Genomic DNA, 15,084 nt, shown 5'->3' with positions numbered 1-15,084 from the left:
TTGGAAGTCATGGTTATACTTTAAGTACAAATGAATGGCAGAACATCAGCTTACATAAACAACAAGAAGAGAGAACCCTGACAAAGAGCCTCCCTAGCACCATACCCAGCTTCTCCTTCTAGAAGCATCCATGAGCCAAGATGAGGGCATTAGCCTAAACATACACTTACTGCTTCTCAGTGACCATGCCTGCATTGCCTGAGTCAGAATCTCCCTGAGATGAAGTTCTACTCCAGTTCTGATCCAAATCACAAAAAGAAATTACCCAGACACCTGGATTATTGGCAGAGCACAATCTCTGTAACTATCCTGATAATTGAAATGGTGGGGGGAGGGAAGGATATAAAAAATGGCTACAGACCATAGCCTGGCAAAGATGAATATAGCAGTAGCTACTAAGAAAATTTCTTGACTTTTTTCCCAGGACCTTTTCCAATGGCTGATTTATCTTTTTGTGTTTCTAGCATTCTAAACATAGGGCATTTATTTCATTGTATTACAATATTTTGCCATCCCTATTAGATTTTATATTATTTCCAACGTCTAATACCAATCTGGCAAAGAATAGATGTTCAGCAAATACTTTTTGACTTAAAATGAAGTATTTAATTAAACATTACAACAAGGTTCAGAGGACATAAAAAATCATTTTAGTTCTCCATCTACTGTTCAAGACTTAGACAAGCCTGACTGATTTGAGAAGCCATTCCCCATTCGACACATGCCCTGAAGGCATTCTCAATATGTTAAGTCTCTAAAGTCATCTTCCTTCAATGATGTGAACTTTCAAGATTTGAACTCATGACCTTGAATTCCTGTTTTTTTATCTTTTTAGAAGTCTTTTATTTGAGTTAAACTGCACAAGCCTCTCTCGACTAAAATGAAAATACTCCCCAAGGGGTAAAAAAGATGCTTTGGTCAATCATCAACATTTGAGTGTAAATCATTGCTAAGATCAACTCAGAAAGGCTAGTTGGACAGAAGCGAAGAGAATGGGACACAGCATTGGTTAGTACAGAGATGGAAGTGACAGATAGCAGGGACGGGAGAATCAAGGAAAGTTCGGAATCCCCAGAAACACACCAAGAACTCTGTGGAGGACATAGAGTACAAGACAGTGGGATAAAAAGACAAAAAGGAAACAGAAAGATACACATGGCTAGTTTCAGCTGTTTTACCATTTTACACATGGCTGGCTTTAATGATTATTGGATGTTTGTTACCTACAAAATATATACAGAAATCCTATCTTTGTTTTCAGTGCTATAACATCACCAGAGCCATCACCACTTGCCTAGATTGTTGCAATAGCCTCCTAAATTGTTCTTACTTCCCCCCCTCACCCTCTCAGAGTCTTCTTAACACAGCAAGCAGCCAGATAGATAAGATTGTATCTATTATCTATTTGAAACCCTCCAATGGCTTCCTGTCTTACTCAAATTAAAAATCAAAGACTTAAAAGGGCCTACAAGAACCCATAGGACTCAGCTTCCAGTTACATCTCCCTCTGACAAGCTCAACTTCCCCTCACTCACTCCACTCTTGTTATGCTGGCTTCCCTATCTGCTTTTGTACTTGCCAAGCATTCTCTGGCCTCATGAATTTTTCCTGACTACACTCTCGTAAAAAAGAAACCTATCTTAACAGCCCAGTGTAAATTTGTGACACCATTCCTTACCCTGCCATACGTTTATCTATACCACATATGACTTTCTAACACATGAGAAAATTTTACTTATTTGGGGCGGGAGGCAGCTATTGCTGATTGTTTCTCTTCTGTCTTAGAATACAAACTTTCTATGAGTGGCTCCTTTTCAGTTTTACTTGTTGCAATATCTTTACAACTTTGAAAAGTGCCTTGTACATAATAAGCACTCAATACATACTGAATGAATAAATAATTTGTTCAAATCTAGATTAACTATTTTAGCTCACCAAGGTACATTCAATATTGCTCATTTCCCAAATTACATATGGATCAGCAGAAATAGAGAAGGTTACATAGAGATCGTTGCCATCAAGTTTCCAGTGTGATGTGTTTGGAAATGTTTGGATGTCTTAAAGGAATGAGAGTATAAATAAAACACTGGCTGTAAAAGTTCATAAAATATCAAAAAGCTACCAACTAGCTTCTTAAACACTCTATGTATACACATAACTTTAAGGCCAGAGCATGCCACTGAAGCCCTTATAGTTAGAAAAGAGCTTCAGACCATCTTTAGTGAGTAGCAAAATGTTTGAAGTTTTGATATAATGGCCACCCCAAATCCCCATATGAAATACCATGATAAGTCACTAGGAGAAAATTTAAAGTATTTCATAAATGAGTGCAAAACGTTGGAATCCAAGTACAACTGCATGGATTAATTTTGTGATATTCAGGCTTTCTCAAGACAATGTAGGTGTTGATCAGAGAGTAACCTGAACAACATTCTGGGAGATGTCCATCCTGTGTAGTGTCAGGATCAGAATGTGAAATACTATTTTTTAACTCTATCTGAAATTAAACTATATCGAGCTTATGCAAACGGATTTAGGACCTTAAGATCTGATCAATGAAAAAGAAACATTAAACATGCCTTATACCTGAATTTAGCTCAGCATACTCTAGCTGTTCCATTTTATTTTAATATCAAAGGCCAGCAGGGCCCAGACTTTGAACTAACATCCTTCAAGCATTCATAATTTAATTTGATGGCTGTTTGTATTCCAGGACCTCTTTCCTTTTGGCATCTGGCACTGAGTGAAACTGATCTCAATCTGAAGCTTTTTGACTTCAAAGATAGCCCTGTACTTAGATTAGCACCACAGTGGAAGAAGCAAGACAAGACACAGCCAAAAAAGCATATAAATTCTTTGATATCAGAAAGCTTTTGTCTATTTCCTCCTATCAATCTATGAAATAATCTTAGCAATTTAAAGAACACTAGTCAAACATCAAAAGAAACTTGGACAAGATTTACCTATTCCAGCATCCATTTTAATGAATGTTTTATACTCAAGTTACAATTTCTGCAAATAAGAGTTTGCAATAAAAAATTGTATATGTATGCTGATTTTTACTGGAAAGATAATAACAAGCAAGAAAGAAATGGCTCAGAGAGAAAATATTTTTGCAGAAGTTATCAAAAATTTTACCCATTATAAGAAATTTTTTCTGTTCAAAGCAACAGATAAAAATAGATAAATTATGACCATTCTTTGTATTTTCATATTTTATGTACATCAAATTTATGCATTTGTGTAAGCTTGAATTTTAACTTTGAAATAAAGAAAATAAAACAAAATATAAATCAAGTGCTGAAAAATCTTCCATATTGGGAGCAATAAGTGAACATGTCTTCAACAAACTCGATTTTGGGACAAAAAAGGACTTGACTTTATCCAAAGCCCCACTGAACCAACCCTATTTAGTTTTCCAACTCTAAAACAGCACCAAACATGAATAAAGCAACGTGAACCACAAACAGAAACTCTTTGAAGTAGCCTCTGGGGTAACATCGCTTTTCACAAAGGTAATTAATAATTTTTAGTGTATGGCAGTATGGTTTAAGAAATAATTGTTAATAAATTCAAGGAATTATAATGTTTAGAACACCGGAGTTTTTTAATACACCACAAATGAATTCCACAATCACACATATATGTTGAAATGATAATCATCAGGTCATTTTACCTCAAATAAATAAGATTTTCTAATTTAGAATTATAGAAAAAGCTAGGTTTTCTCCATCCCATTTACTTTGAAAGGTTAAAATACAAGGACTTAATAATCTCTAAAAATATATTTTTAAATGATCCAAATATAATATAAATTATTCCATAATAATGATGATTTCCTTCATGAGAATTCTTTAAAAAGGCTAAAATAATAATTAACATGAGCTTTTGTTCTGTAGTAATAAAGCATAGTAATAAAGAATATGGCCCCAAGAATCAGTAGACTTAAAATATATATATCGACTCTGCCATTACAAGGTATATGACCTGGGCAAGTCATTCACTGAACTTCAGTTTCTTGGTGTATAAAATGGAGAAAATAATATTGCTAACCTCATATGGTCATAAAAATTGACTGATGTAGACTCAATTAATTAATAACTATTTTGCATTACTACTAGGATATCTCTTGACTTACAGAAAAGATTTGGTATGTTACTATAATTATCATTACTATCATCACTATTCAATGTTAGGCCAATTTTCTTATGTCTACACATATATTCCCCTGGAATCATCTTCTATATATTTGGTCGTTTACCATTTCTGAAATACCAACTCCTTCTCTCTTCATTAAGATAAATCCTAAATATTTCCTACAGGACTGACATTTATAATAACTACCCTCACTAACCATATCTCAATAATATTTCTATTATATCAAATTTAGTGAATAATTATGTATAACCTGTATTATACTGTTAATATTTCTTTATATTTATTTTTTAGCTTTATTATAGATTTAATAATTCTATATAGCTTCTCCACATTATACATATCTATTTTTTTCCTTCTGAATACAATTTTTTTAAGGCAAAAAATTCTTTTTTACTTTCCTTACACACATGCACAAAAACACATCTCAAAAAAAAAGGTAGTATAGTGGTAAGCATATAGTAGGTGCCTAATGCATGCTTTCTAACAATTATATTGCAACATCAGTCACAAACATGTGGGTTGTTTTATCTTTCATATCTTAAGTTCATCATTCAAACAGTGACACAGTTGAACACAATCTCTGTGGAATTCAGAAACTCTAAAAGTGCATTATTTCATTGTACCAAACTGAATATCCCAATTCTTTCCTAATACAGACACTTTCACAATTTTATTTTATTTATAGAACAATAACGAAATTCTGGGTGTATAAGGTGCACATTCTAAATTATTTGAGAGTAGTTGGCCAGTTGGCATGCTCTAGAGCAGAGTTGCCTCCCATTGGAAGAAATGAAATCTATGGGTCATTCCTTTAAATGTTTCCCTTCTCATATTAAAGTAAATGCCAATTTTACATCTTTGCTCAGTGGGTTGCTTCAGAGCACTTAAAAGCCAATATCTCTCCTCTCTTAATTCTATTTCCTTTATCTAGCCTGTCTATTCTTTCAGTATTTCATAATTACTGTTTTCAGTGTTTATTATAAATCCAATAAATTTCACACAAAAAGGAAATTTCTATCCCCTCTTATCCTATATGTATATAAGCAAATCCATATTGATTTAGCTTGAGGTATGGGGAGTAATAAAGAAATCAACATGGTAGAAGGGAAGAAAATTAATAATTATAAATGAATGATGGCAAAGGAAATAGAAAGTTTTCAAATTGGCTTGGCAAGAACATGGAACTAGATGTAAGATAATATACCATTTCACATTAATCCTGTCTTATCTTCTTTCTGTACCGGATATATTGATGGATAATATGGTCCACATTGTTAAATAATTAGAAATGTATATATTCCCAAATCTCAACTAGCTGCTTTAAATTCCATCTTGGGATCAATGATATAACTCATATTATGCCTGATGCTATAAATATAAAAAGCTACCATAGAAGAGAATTTGCAAAATCAAAGAGTTTTACAGAAACATGCACAATTTTAGACAGATTATAATTCATCTACACGTTCAAATATACCAAAACCTAGCCCCCCGACCCTTGCACTTTCTCTACTTCCTTGTAGGAGCAGAATGAATGTCATAATTATTTATTTTATTCCTTGGAAAAAATATTCTTACATATTTAAAAAAAAAAAAAGCATGCGCCATACAACATGCAAAAAATACCTTGGGTTTCTTATTTTCAGGGCCTGTTGACATGGACAGTGCACAAGGTGAAATCAGCTCCTTGGTTCTTGTTAGAGAGATGGGAGGTGATGGAGTTGAAACAGATGACATGTGGTCAGATATTGAGCTTTCAGATTTCCCACGTCTTGAAGGCAAGATACCATTGCCACAATTTGGGTGTAGCGCTGAGGGACTGAGCTGGAACGCCTGAGTGGGAAGATTAGCATGAGGGAGAGGAGGTGACCCCAATTTGGGAAGAGAGATGGGAGGTGAAGGAGGAACTGAAGGTTTCTGCCCCTGGCCAGATAGCTGTGGTGTTGCTTTCTGGGATCTGTTCATCAGATTTGAAAGAGCTGGGGAAGGATGGAAACATTTCTCTGGAGCAGAGAGTGTAGCTCTTTGGTTAGTGGGAAATACAGAAGATAATGTAGAGGAGGCTACTGTAGAAGGATATGTGTAAATATTCCTGGGCTTTTCTGGACCCCTGAGGTCAGTATCCCTTTTGCCCTTCCAAGACAAAGGAGAAAAGCTTGGTGGAACAGGAGGAAGACCTACGGGACTCAATGTTTTTGTTTGTAGTGAGGAGAGCATTGGGTCGGTCTTCAAAGTAGGCGATGGTGTTTTCTCCACATTCAAAGAAACAAGGCTGCTATTAACATGTTTTGTGGGAGAAGGGGAGAGTGCCTGAGAAAGGGGAGCAGATTCGGTGAAAAAAGGTAAGTGAAAGCATTGCTGGCTGAGGTCAGAGACCTGGTATTCCCTTTGCTCTGGAGACCCAGCTCTCAGTGAGCAACTTGAGAGAGACTTTTTAGGGGTGGGTGGGGTTTGCTTTACTTTTTGATCAAGTGTGAGTGTGGAAGAAGCCAGGGAATTGAGAGAGAAAGTGGGACAGGATGCAGGGGAAAAGGGTCTCTGGTGAGAAGGGTCTGACTTGAGGATAGCAGTGAGAAGGGAAAGTCGGGAAGGCACCGGGGATTTCACCCCTGACTTTGAGAGATTTCCACTAGATGACACTTGGCTACAGATAGTGGAAGAAGAGCCGTGGAAAGAGGAAGTAAATGGTTTTGGACTTGGAGAGAGTGAATACATGACAATACGGACTGGTATGTACGAGGCTGGATTCGACTTCACAGAGGCATCAGAGAGTGGTGAAGAAGAGGTTCTCGGGCTTTCTCTGGGGCTAAGGGCATGCGAGGTCAACATTGTCGTCTTCCTCAGAACTTCAGATGTCGGTCCAGGTTTTTGATCTGTTGCACTGGGACTGGATAAATTAGAACCCGATAACTGAGTGGAATGGGGAAACTGAACCGTCGAGAAGTTGCCCTTCGATGTAGAAAGGGGTGAAGAGTGAGCAGAAGTTTGAAAATACGTAGCTGTCTCTTCCACCAAGGCCCCACTGACATCCAGCTGCCTACTGTGCAACTGCTCTAGGACAGAGGCTCCGCCGAGGTTGACTGGGTCAGGTGGCGTTGTTTGATTAGTTGGAGAAACAAAGGAGAAAGTAGGTGGTTTACAGGCAAGCTGCTCAGAGGTAGTGGAAGAAGAAGTTAACTAGAGGAAAGAGAAATAGATAGATTGTAATAGGACATTATTTGTGAAACTATTGAAATAGTCTTGGCTCTGTGTGTTTATGCCAACAGTCCTATACTGTTTTACACAAAAGAAGATATCTTAAAACTACATAAAATGGAAGAAATTTTGTTTTGCTAATGAAGCATTGCTTCAAAGTTGAAATAAAATATATATAAACTGTGAAGTATTATATTGTGTAGCTCATTTATTGCTCAGAATGAACATCAATATTAAATTGTATTCACATATTCCCATTTGGAAAATAATTCACTGACAAAATCTAAAATAGTTATCTTAAGTTGGAATCATGCAATTTGAAAAGATTTAAACCATCAAAATAAATTTCAAAATTCACTTTGAAAAATGAAATAGATTTTCTTCTATTGTAAAAATATAAACCATAATATAATAATGACTACAACCCTTAAAAATTTTAACATACTTCAACTGTTTAAAATTCTAAAAACTTGGATTACTCCTACATCGTGAACCTGAAAAAATGCCCAGAATTCAAAAGATGCAGCACTCAAAGACGGCACATAATGATAAACAATGAGAGAGTGAAAGCAAAGTCTAAAACAGAGAGGGAGTTTTAGCTTACAAAAAGTATTTTTCCTAATTACTTGCCAGGATGAACATGTAACAAATGACTTGGTGATGCTAAAAAGAAATATGTACTCTTTCATATCAAAAGAAGCCAGAGTACTTTACAAATGCAATCTGCCTGAAACAATGCAATCCACCAATCTCACATCAAATGAAAAGAAAATAAAGAAATACTGTACCCTTTTCAAGAGAGGCTAGGGAGAATTTGTGAAATAACTGCGTGTATGTATTCTTGTGCCGCTTTAAAAATCGCTCAGTACCTCAAGTACTGAAATTATAAGTGATTCTAAAACCAAATCTTTTAAACATAGGTTTCCTTTCAAAATTATTGCTTTTATTCTATCAATCTATAAGAGAAAGGGAATACTTATGTCTAATAAAGAATTTAGGGAATTAATGAACATTTATGCATTTAATATGCATATAGTTTTTGAATTACATAGCAGGAAAATATACAACCATAATAATTAAGCTTAACAAAAGATTGATTTACAAGTTCAGTAAAAAATCATTCTTGTTTTTGTTTTATAACATGTTAAAGTGTCCATCAGACTTAATACAAAGATTTTTCATATCATATAGTTTTGAGTTCTAAAAAATATTTAAAATTGTAAATTCAAATAATTCACCCCAAACTACTAAGCTTATGAGTAAACATACCCGAAATATTTTTCTTTGTATATGTAAATTCACATGTGTAGTTGCAACACAGAATTCTTGCCACATAAATAATATTTGAATTATACTGGCATAAACCAAAATATCTGAAAATCAGGAATAATTGAAAATCAAGCAGAATCCAATCAAATTGACAAAGAAGGCTTAACAATTGCCTCATATAAGTTTTACTTAGAAACAATTCTGCTTAGCCAGTGTTTATGTAACTGATTCATGCAATTAGCCATAAATGAAAGTCTTCTCTTATAGTTTGCAGTGATGGTCTTTCTTCACAGAAGAAATGAAGAAATTTCAAGACTCCATAAGGTGTCTTTTCCTGTTATGCCTCAGCTTTTGGTAAAGAATTTTATAAATTAATAATAACAGCCACAAAAATCTCATCACTTTTTAGTCATGTTTCCAAATAACTTCAACTTATATGACAAACTTATTCATCCTGATTTCTCCACCAAGCCTGTTCTCTTTCTTCTCTACTGCTTATTTTTAACCTGATCTTTGTTGATTCCTTTGCATCAAACACCTCTCAGAGTTACCCCTGAGTATGTTCTCTAATCTCCAAACCTCTTCCGATTCCTTGAGTCCCTTTACTACATACCTCTTCCAAAGTCATTCTCACAACTCTCTTTTTCTAGAAAGACTATCTTGAACTCTGGAATACATTCACAATAATCTTAATAGAAGGGGATGCTTGCAATGTTCTACTGTTATCAAGTGGACAATCTCAATCACGAATCTACCCCTGGGTCCTCTATAATAGAAGTCATCAGTTATTTTAACAATCAGTCTCGATTGTGGAGCTACCTTATAATTTTAGTCAATCTACATTAACTGCTCCTGTATATATTCATTTTTTCCTAATGTGTCTATGAGATTCCAAAGCATCTGAATAAAAGCTAAAGTGATTGATCTGCTGCTACCTGATGTTCAGAATAGTTCTCAAGATTTGGACAGCACCAGATGTTGGTCCTGTATAGTTGTGCTTTTCTTCCTGAATCTGTATAGCTATGTAAAACAGAAACTCTAGATTCTCCCTGTCCTCACATATGATCATGGCATCGCGGCAGCTTGGCCTCCTAAACTTACCTGTTGATCAGTTCTCACTGATGGACTCTCATAATATCACTAAGCAGATTCTCAGCCTTTCTTATCTGAACAATTTAAATAATATTTCTGGTATTCCTACCTCTCATACAAATCTATCATCAGCGTGACCTTTTAAAATCTGATCAAAGTAACCTATGCTCAAGACATCATCAATAATCTCTGTCTACCATGAATTACAGATCTCGCCTTATTGACTGGCCTCTCGCTATCCAATCTCATCTCACTCATCTGGTATTTTGCATTTTAGGTGTTAGTAATACTTTGTTCAATCTCAACCTTCTTACCAGTATTGTCAACATTCTAACCATCTTGTTCTTTTACCAATCTACTTGAGAAATCTGCATTTTTAAATCATTCCCGACAACTGCCATTATGTTCCTAGACCTAGTCTACTTATAGCTGCTATTAAAAAAAAAAAAAAAAAAATTTAACACAACTCTGCTGATTGTCAGGGCCACTAAACTTAATTTACAGACTTATTCTGTACAAGGGTGCCAGCTGAGAGTGGGGCTGAATTTCCTTGTACATATGCAGAAGGGGAATCATTCTCTAGTTTGCATGGAGAATGGGTAAGACACTGTGGATTCGTGTCATTATAAATCTAAGGTCTGTAGGCTCAGCTGGGCCTTGTACCTCTTGGCATTTTTATTGGTGGTTTGATTTTTTTTCTTTTCTTTTGTTTGGACATCAGCTTTCTCTCCTATTCTGAACAGATCTTCCAAAAAGTTAACACACCTCAGAAACCTTTTTCCTCAATAGATAACCTAGATTCCTTTTATCCAAGGAAAATTGAGATTACCAGGGAATTCTGATTTTTCTAGATCTACTCTCATTTCCTTTCCTTTATTTTAAGGAAAAAAATATTACTTTTCACTTTTTAAAAGGTAAATTTTCTCTATGTACTGAGAATCACAGCGGCTCCTGCCTTCTTGGGGATCATTTTTCATCAGTAATCCTCTTATGTTATGTATTCTTTTTCTTTTTTACTAGCTCTATCATCCTAACATAAATATAATGCAAAATCCTTCCAATCTTTAAAAATATAATAACAAATATCATGTAGTAGATTGTAAAAATGCCCAATATTCTTTAGTCTTATTATTAAAAAGGCAAAGTCTTTTTCCTCACCCCTTAATCTTAACTGGCCATATGATTTATTTTGGCCAGTGGGACATTACAAATGTGATATAAGAAGCAGTGGCTAGAAAAGCACTATGCACTGTACCTCTGTCATTCCAAGCTAGTCCTCCCAACAGTTAGCAGATTCAAACATGGAAGCTTAATCTACCAGTTCTTTTCAAAGTCTTCAGTCTCTAAATCTCTAAATCCAAAAGCTATGGATGATTTGTTTTAGGAAGCAAAATAGGGAGAAACAGCTAAAATGCAAGGTAGAATTACTAGGCTCTCTTCTATGCTCTATTATAGTTTTCCCTCCACTTTGGGTGCTCATTAAGACAGTTCATGCACTGATGTCTATTCCTTATTTATATCACAAGTTCATGTGAAAAGGAGGATCATTTATTCCTTCATTCACTCATCAGACTTTCTGAGCACCTACTGTGTCCAAGGCATTGTGTTAGGTAATAGGGACCAGAAGGCAAGAAGAATTTTTTGTCATGACAGGGCTTACAAAAATCCTGGTGTGAGAGAGACATATAAAGGCTATTCTAATACAATGTACTGGTATGAACAGGGCATTTCATTATAAAATTGAGGGCCAGGAGTATAAGGAAGATTTATATGTCTAATGCCTTGTCTAAATAATTTGTTGTAATCCCTTTTCCATAGATCCATGAAATCTAGGTACTTAATAAATATATGAGCTAATATCCAAATTTCCCAGAGTTTTATGTAAGAACCTCCTGTATTTGACCCCAGCCAGTTCTTCTGATCTTATTTTCCAAGTCTCCTCTTCAGTTCTTATATCTAAGCTATATTTGAACCAATGTATAAAACCTCTCCCTCCTCACATGATCCTTACTCTGTGCCCAAAAACAAACTGTCATCTCAGACTTCTTAAATACAGTAAATTATTTGTTGAGAACCCACCATGGGCCAGGAACTGTCCTAGCAGTTTGTGTGTGTGTGTGTGTGTGTGTGTGTGTGTGTGTGTGTGTGTGTATAAAATCTCATTTTACCTTCACAAGGAAGGTTGATGCCATTACCCTATTTTACAAATGAGAAAACTAAGGTTTATGATTACAAGTAACTACCCAGAAGATCATGGCCAGTAAGTTCCCTTTCTCATTTTTGCTTTTTCATACCAATCTTTTTATATATGATATCCCTTTCCTCACCACTTATCTATTTCTCAACTTGATTTCTGCCCCTATCGCTCTACTCACACTGTGCTCATTAAAGTCACCAAATAACATCCTAATTTCCATTTAATGGGTTTTGAGGGCCCTGTTTTATTTGACTTTGTTTTATATTTTATTTTTTCTTATATTACATTTATAACATTTTATGTTATTTCAGTGAAAAACATTATATAGTATTTTAATAGAAGGCACCGGGCAGCTCTTCTGGAGCAGGACTGGTCAGATGTTAGACAACTTCAACCTGCTTCTCCCAGAGCAGGAGAGAGCATAGAGGAGGTGTGGCTCCAAGTAGCTAACTGCGGACAAGGCTCTAGGGGCTGACCCATGAGGGTGGAAGGCCTCCCATATTCCGAAGTGAGACAGTGGCCAGGTCAGATACCACACCGCTGGCCTCATCCCTACACATTTTCTGGTCCTACTAATACTCAATAAGAAGAGAGGGTCCCCTTCCTGCCTTACAGGGGACACACTTCCCTCACGGTCTCCTAGTGCTTTGTTTCCAGCTCTATCAGCAAAAGGCCTTTTATCCTTTCCTCAGCTTTGATCTGGGCCTCTTGAATCTCTCAACTTGCCCTTCTTTCCTAATCAAGCAGCAGCATATATTAACCTGACTGTCCCACTTGGCAGAATTACTTGCTAGTGTACAGTAAGAAAATCTGGCAAGGCAGCTAAAAATATAAAAGTACAATGCTACAAAGGAAGGCTGCATTCTCCAGGAGGACATTCAGCATAAAAGTAAAAGAACTATTGTGCTTCATATTTGATAACTCCAGATCAGTACTCAAAATATGTCAACACTGCCAGGAAGTAGTTAATTATTATATTATTATGGTTATTACTAGAAAAGTCATTAGTTATTATTTTGTATTTCTAAACTGACATGACTGATACCAGATTTATTTGAGTTCTATTAAAAAAAATTACTAAGCTACCTTTAAAAAATTATTAAATTATTAAATATTACATTTTTTTGTTATTTGACCTTGTTTATAGACTACTCTTTTTTGTTGAAAGCTTCTTTAGCTTTCATTGCATGAAACTGCTCTCTCTAGCTTTTTTTGGTCCCCTCACAGTCTCTTTCAATGGCTTCTCTTCTTTCACAAGTCCTGTATATTTTACTGTTTTCTGCTTGTATCTTATGTCTTCTTGTTCTACATGAAAAAATATCTCCATTCTCATCGCTTCAGTTTAGATAGAAAACATCTCCAGTTTCCCATCTCTCCTGAGTTCCAGATTCATATTTTCACTTTCTTTTTAAATACCAACATGCTATGCCACAAAAGCATATTGAACTCAATATCAGATGTCTTACCTCTTCCTATCCCTTCCCAAAACTTGTTATTCTTTCCTCAATTAATCCAACATTCATCGAATTTCCTTGGTTGCAGATTTCATGACTTGTTGATTTTTCCCATATATTGTCAATAAACAAATTCAATTAACTACTCTATCCCATAAGTCCATCTTTCAATTCCCATTATCTCTGACTTAAATCCAGGATTTATCATAGGTCTTTGAGACAAATTACTCTGTGTTTGCATATGTATATACACCTCTCTTTTAACTGTAATACTATCCATCCCTAGTTAAGACAATTTTTATACTTTTACACCAACATTAAAAACATTACTCTTTTTTTCTGAATTTTATTTGAGAGGAATTTTATTCAACCAATCATATAGCATTATTCTTTTGGCTTACACTTTAAAACTTAAAATTCTTTAGTGATTTTGTAACATAAAGTGCTTTTATTTAAACATGCCACTTTAACAAAAATATTTGGACCATAAATACACTCAACTCAATATTTATATTGACTATGTTCAAGATAATATAGTAACCACTGTAGGGATCAAAATGTTTAATAAAAATGGACTTAACAGAGACTTTATCTTTAAAGACTTTACAGTCTACTAGGGGAGATAAGACATGAAACTAAGTAGTTATAATACATGCTGGAATAGGATAATTATTATAAAAGATGTTCAGGGGAAAAAATCTTTCAGAATTATATTGAGGGAGAGTTTGCTTTCACTGAAAGAACCAAAGCTAACTTCATGAAGGACTCGCTATCTGAGAAAGGGCTTCGAAGATATAAACTTTTAAATATTTCTCCTTTTCATACACTTTTTTGAACCTCACCTATGTTCAAGACACTGCACTAAGTGCTATGGATACAGAAATGAACAGAAGACAGACTTTGACTTCAAATTATTCTCAGTCTAGTGAGGAAGAAAAATAAAATCAATGATCATAAGCAAGTCAAAAGGAGTTATATTGAAGATTTTCTTAAAAAATTATAAAACTATAAGGAAAATGACAAAGACGAAGGAGAAAAACTAACTCCCTTTTAAAGGGAATGTCTCTAGGGAAATGTGTTACTTGAGCTAAGCTTAGAGTGTCAAGTAGCTTAGGTCAAAATGGGCATAGGTCTGGGGAAGAAAGAAGTATTACACACAGAGGAATCAAGGCTAGGAGATGGAAAAGTATAAAGTGTGAACTCTGGTGATAATTCAGAAGAGCTGAAGAAAAGACGTGCAAAATGTGGATAGAAAATGACATCTGGGTTAGGTTATGGAAAGGTTACAATTCAAATTGAGAACTAAAGACTTTTTTTAGCTATAAAATAAATTATTATAACTAATAGTGCTAATTTACAGATAATTCTACACATGGATTAATTTTTACCAGATAGACCAGAAAAATCACTTAACTGCATTTCTGATTGAAAATGTGTTGTTGGCATCAAGTAATCCAATCATGGGATATCCTTTAGACTTTTTACATGAAACTTCTACTACTGACTACATTAAGCTTAGAGTAACTTCTCTGGTTCTCTAGTCATTTCTCTTTAGTTTAATTTTGTGAGTAACAGTCATCTTATTTTTTAATTCAACTTATTTTTGTTTTTTAATGACCTACTATTCATTATTCAAATGAATTATTACAGGAAATGGAAACAGAAACTATGGCTACTCCCAAACATTCCAGGATCCAGTATTCCTCCATTAGGAGTAAT

At 35.0% G+C, this 15,084-nt stretch overlaps 1 protein-coding gene across 1 annotated transcript in view; it reads right to left on the bottom strand.

The window, feature by feature from the left end:
* Positions 1-15,084, bottom strand: part of MLIP (muscular LMNA interacting protein) — a 179,637-nt gene that overhangs the window by 87,532 nt on the left and 77,021 nt on the right. The window contains exon 6 of the mRNA XM_011379094.2: positions 5,785-7,335. Within this exon, the coding sequence (XP_011377396.2) occupies positions 5,785-7,335 (1,551 nt within the window). The remainder of the gene's footprint in view (positions 1-5,784; positions 7,336-15,084) is intronic.

The sequence above is a fragment of the Pteropus vampyrus genome, unplaced genomic scaffold (genome assembly GCF_000151845.1).
Source record: "Pteropus vampyrus isolate Shadow unplaced genomic scaffold, Pvam_2.0 Scaffold353, whole genome shotgun sequence".
Lineage (NCBI taxonomy): Eukaryota > Metazoa > Chordata > Mammalia > Chiroptera > Pteropodidae > Pteropus > Pteropus vampyrus.
The sequence above is the reverse complement of the archived record's forward strand: the minus strand, read 5'-3'. Positions and strand labels throughout refer to the sequence as shown.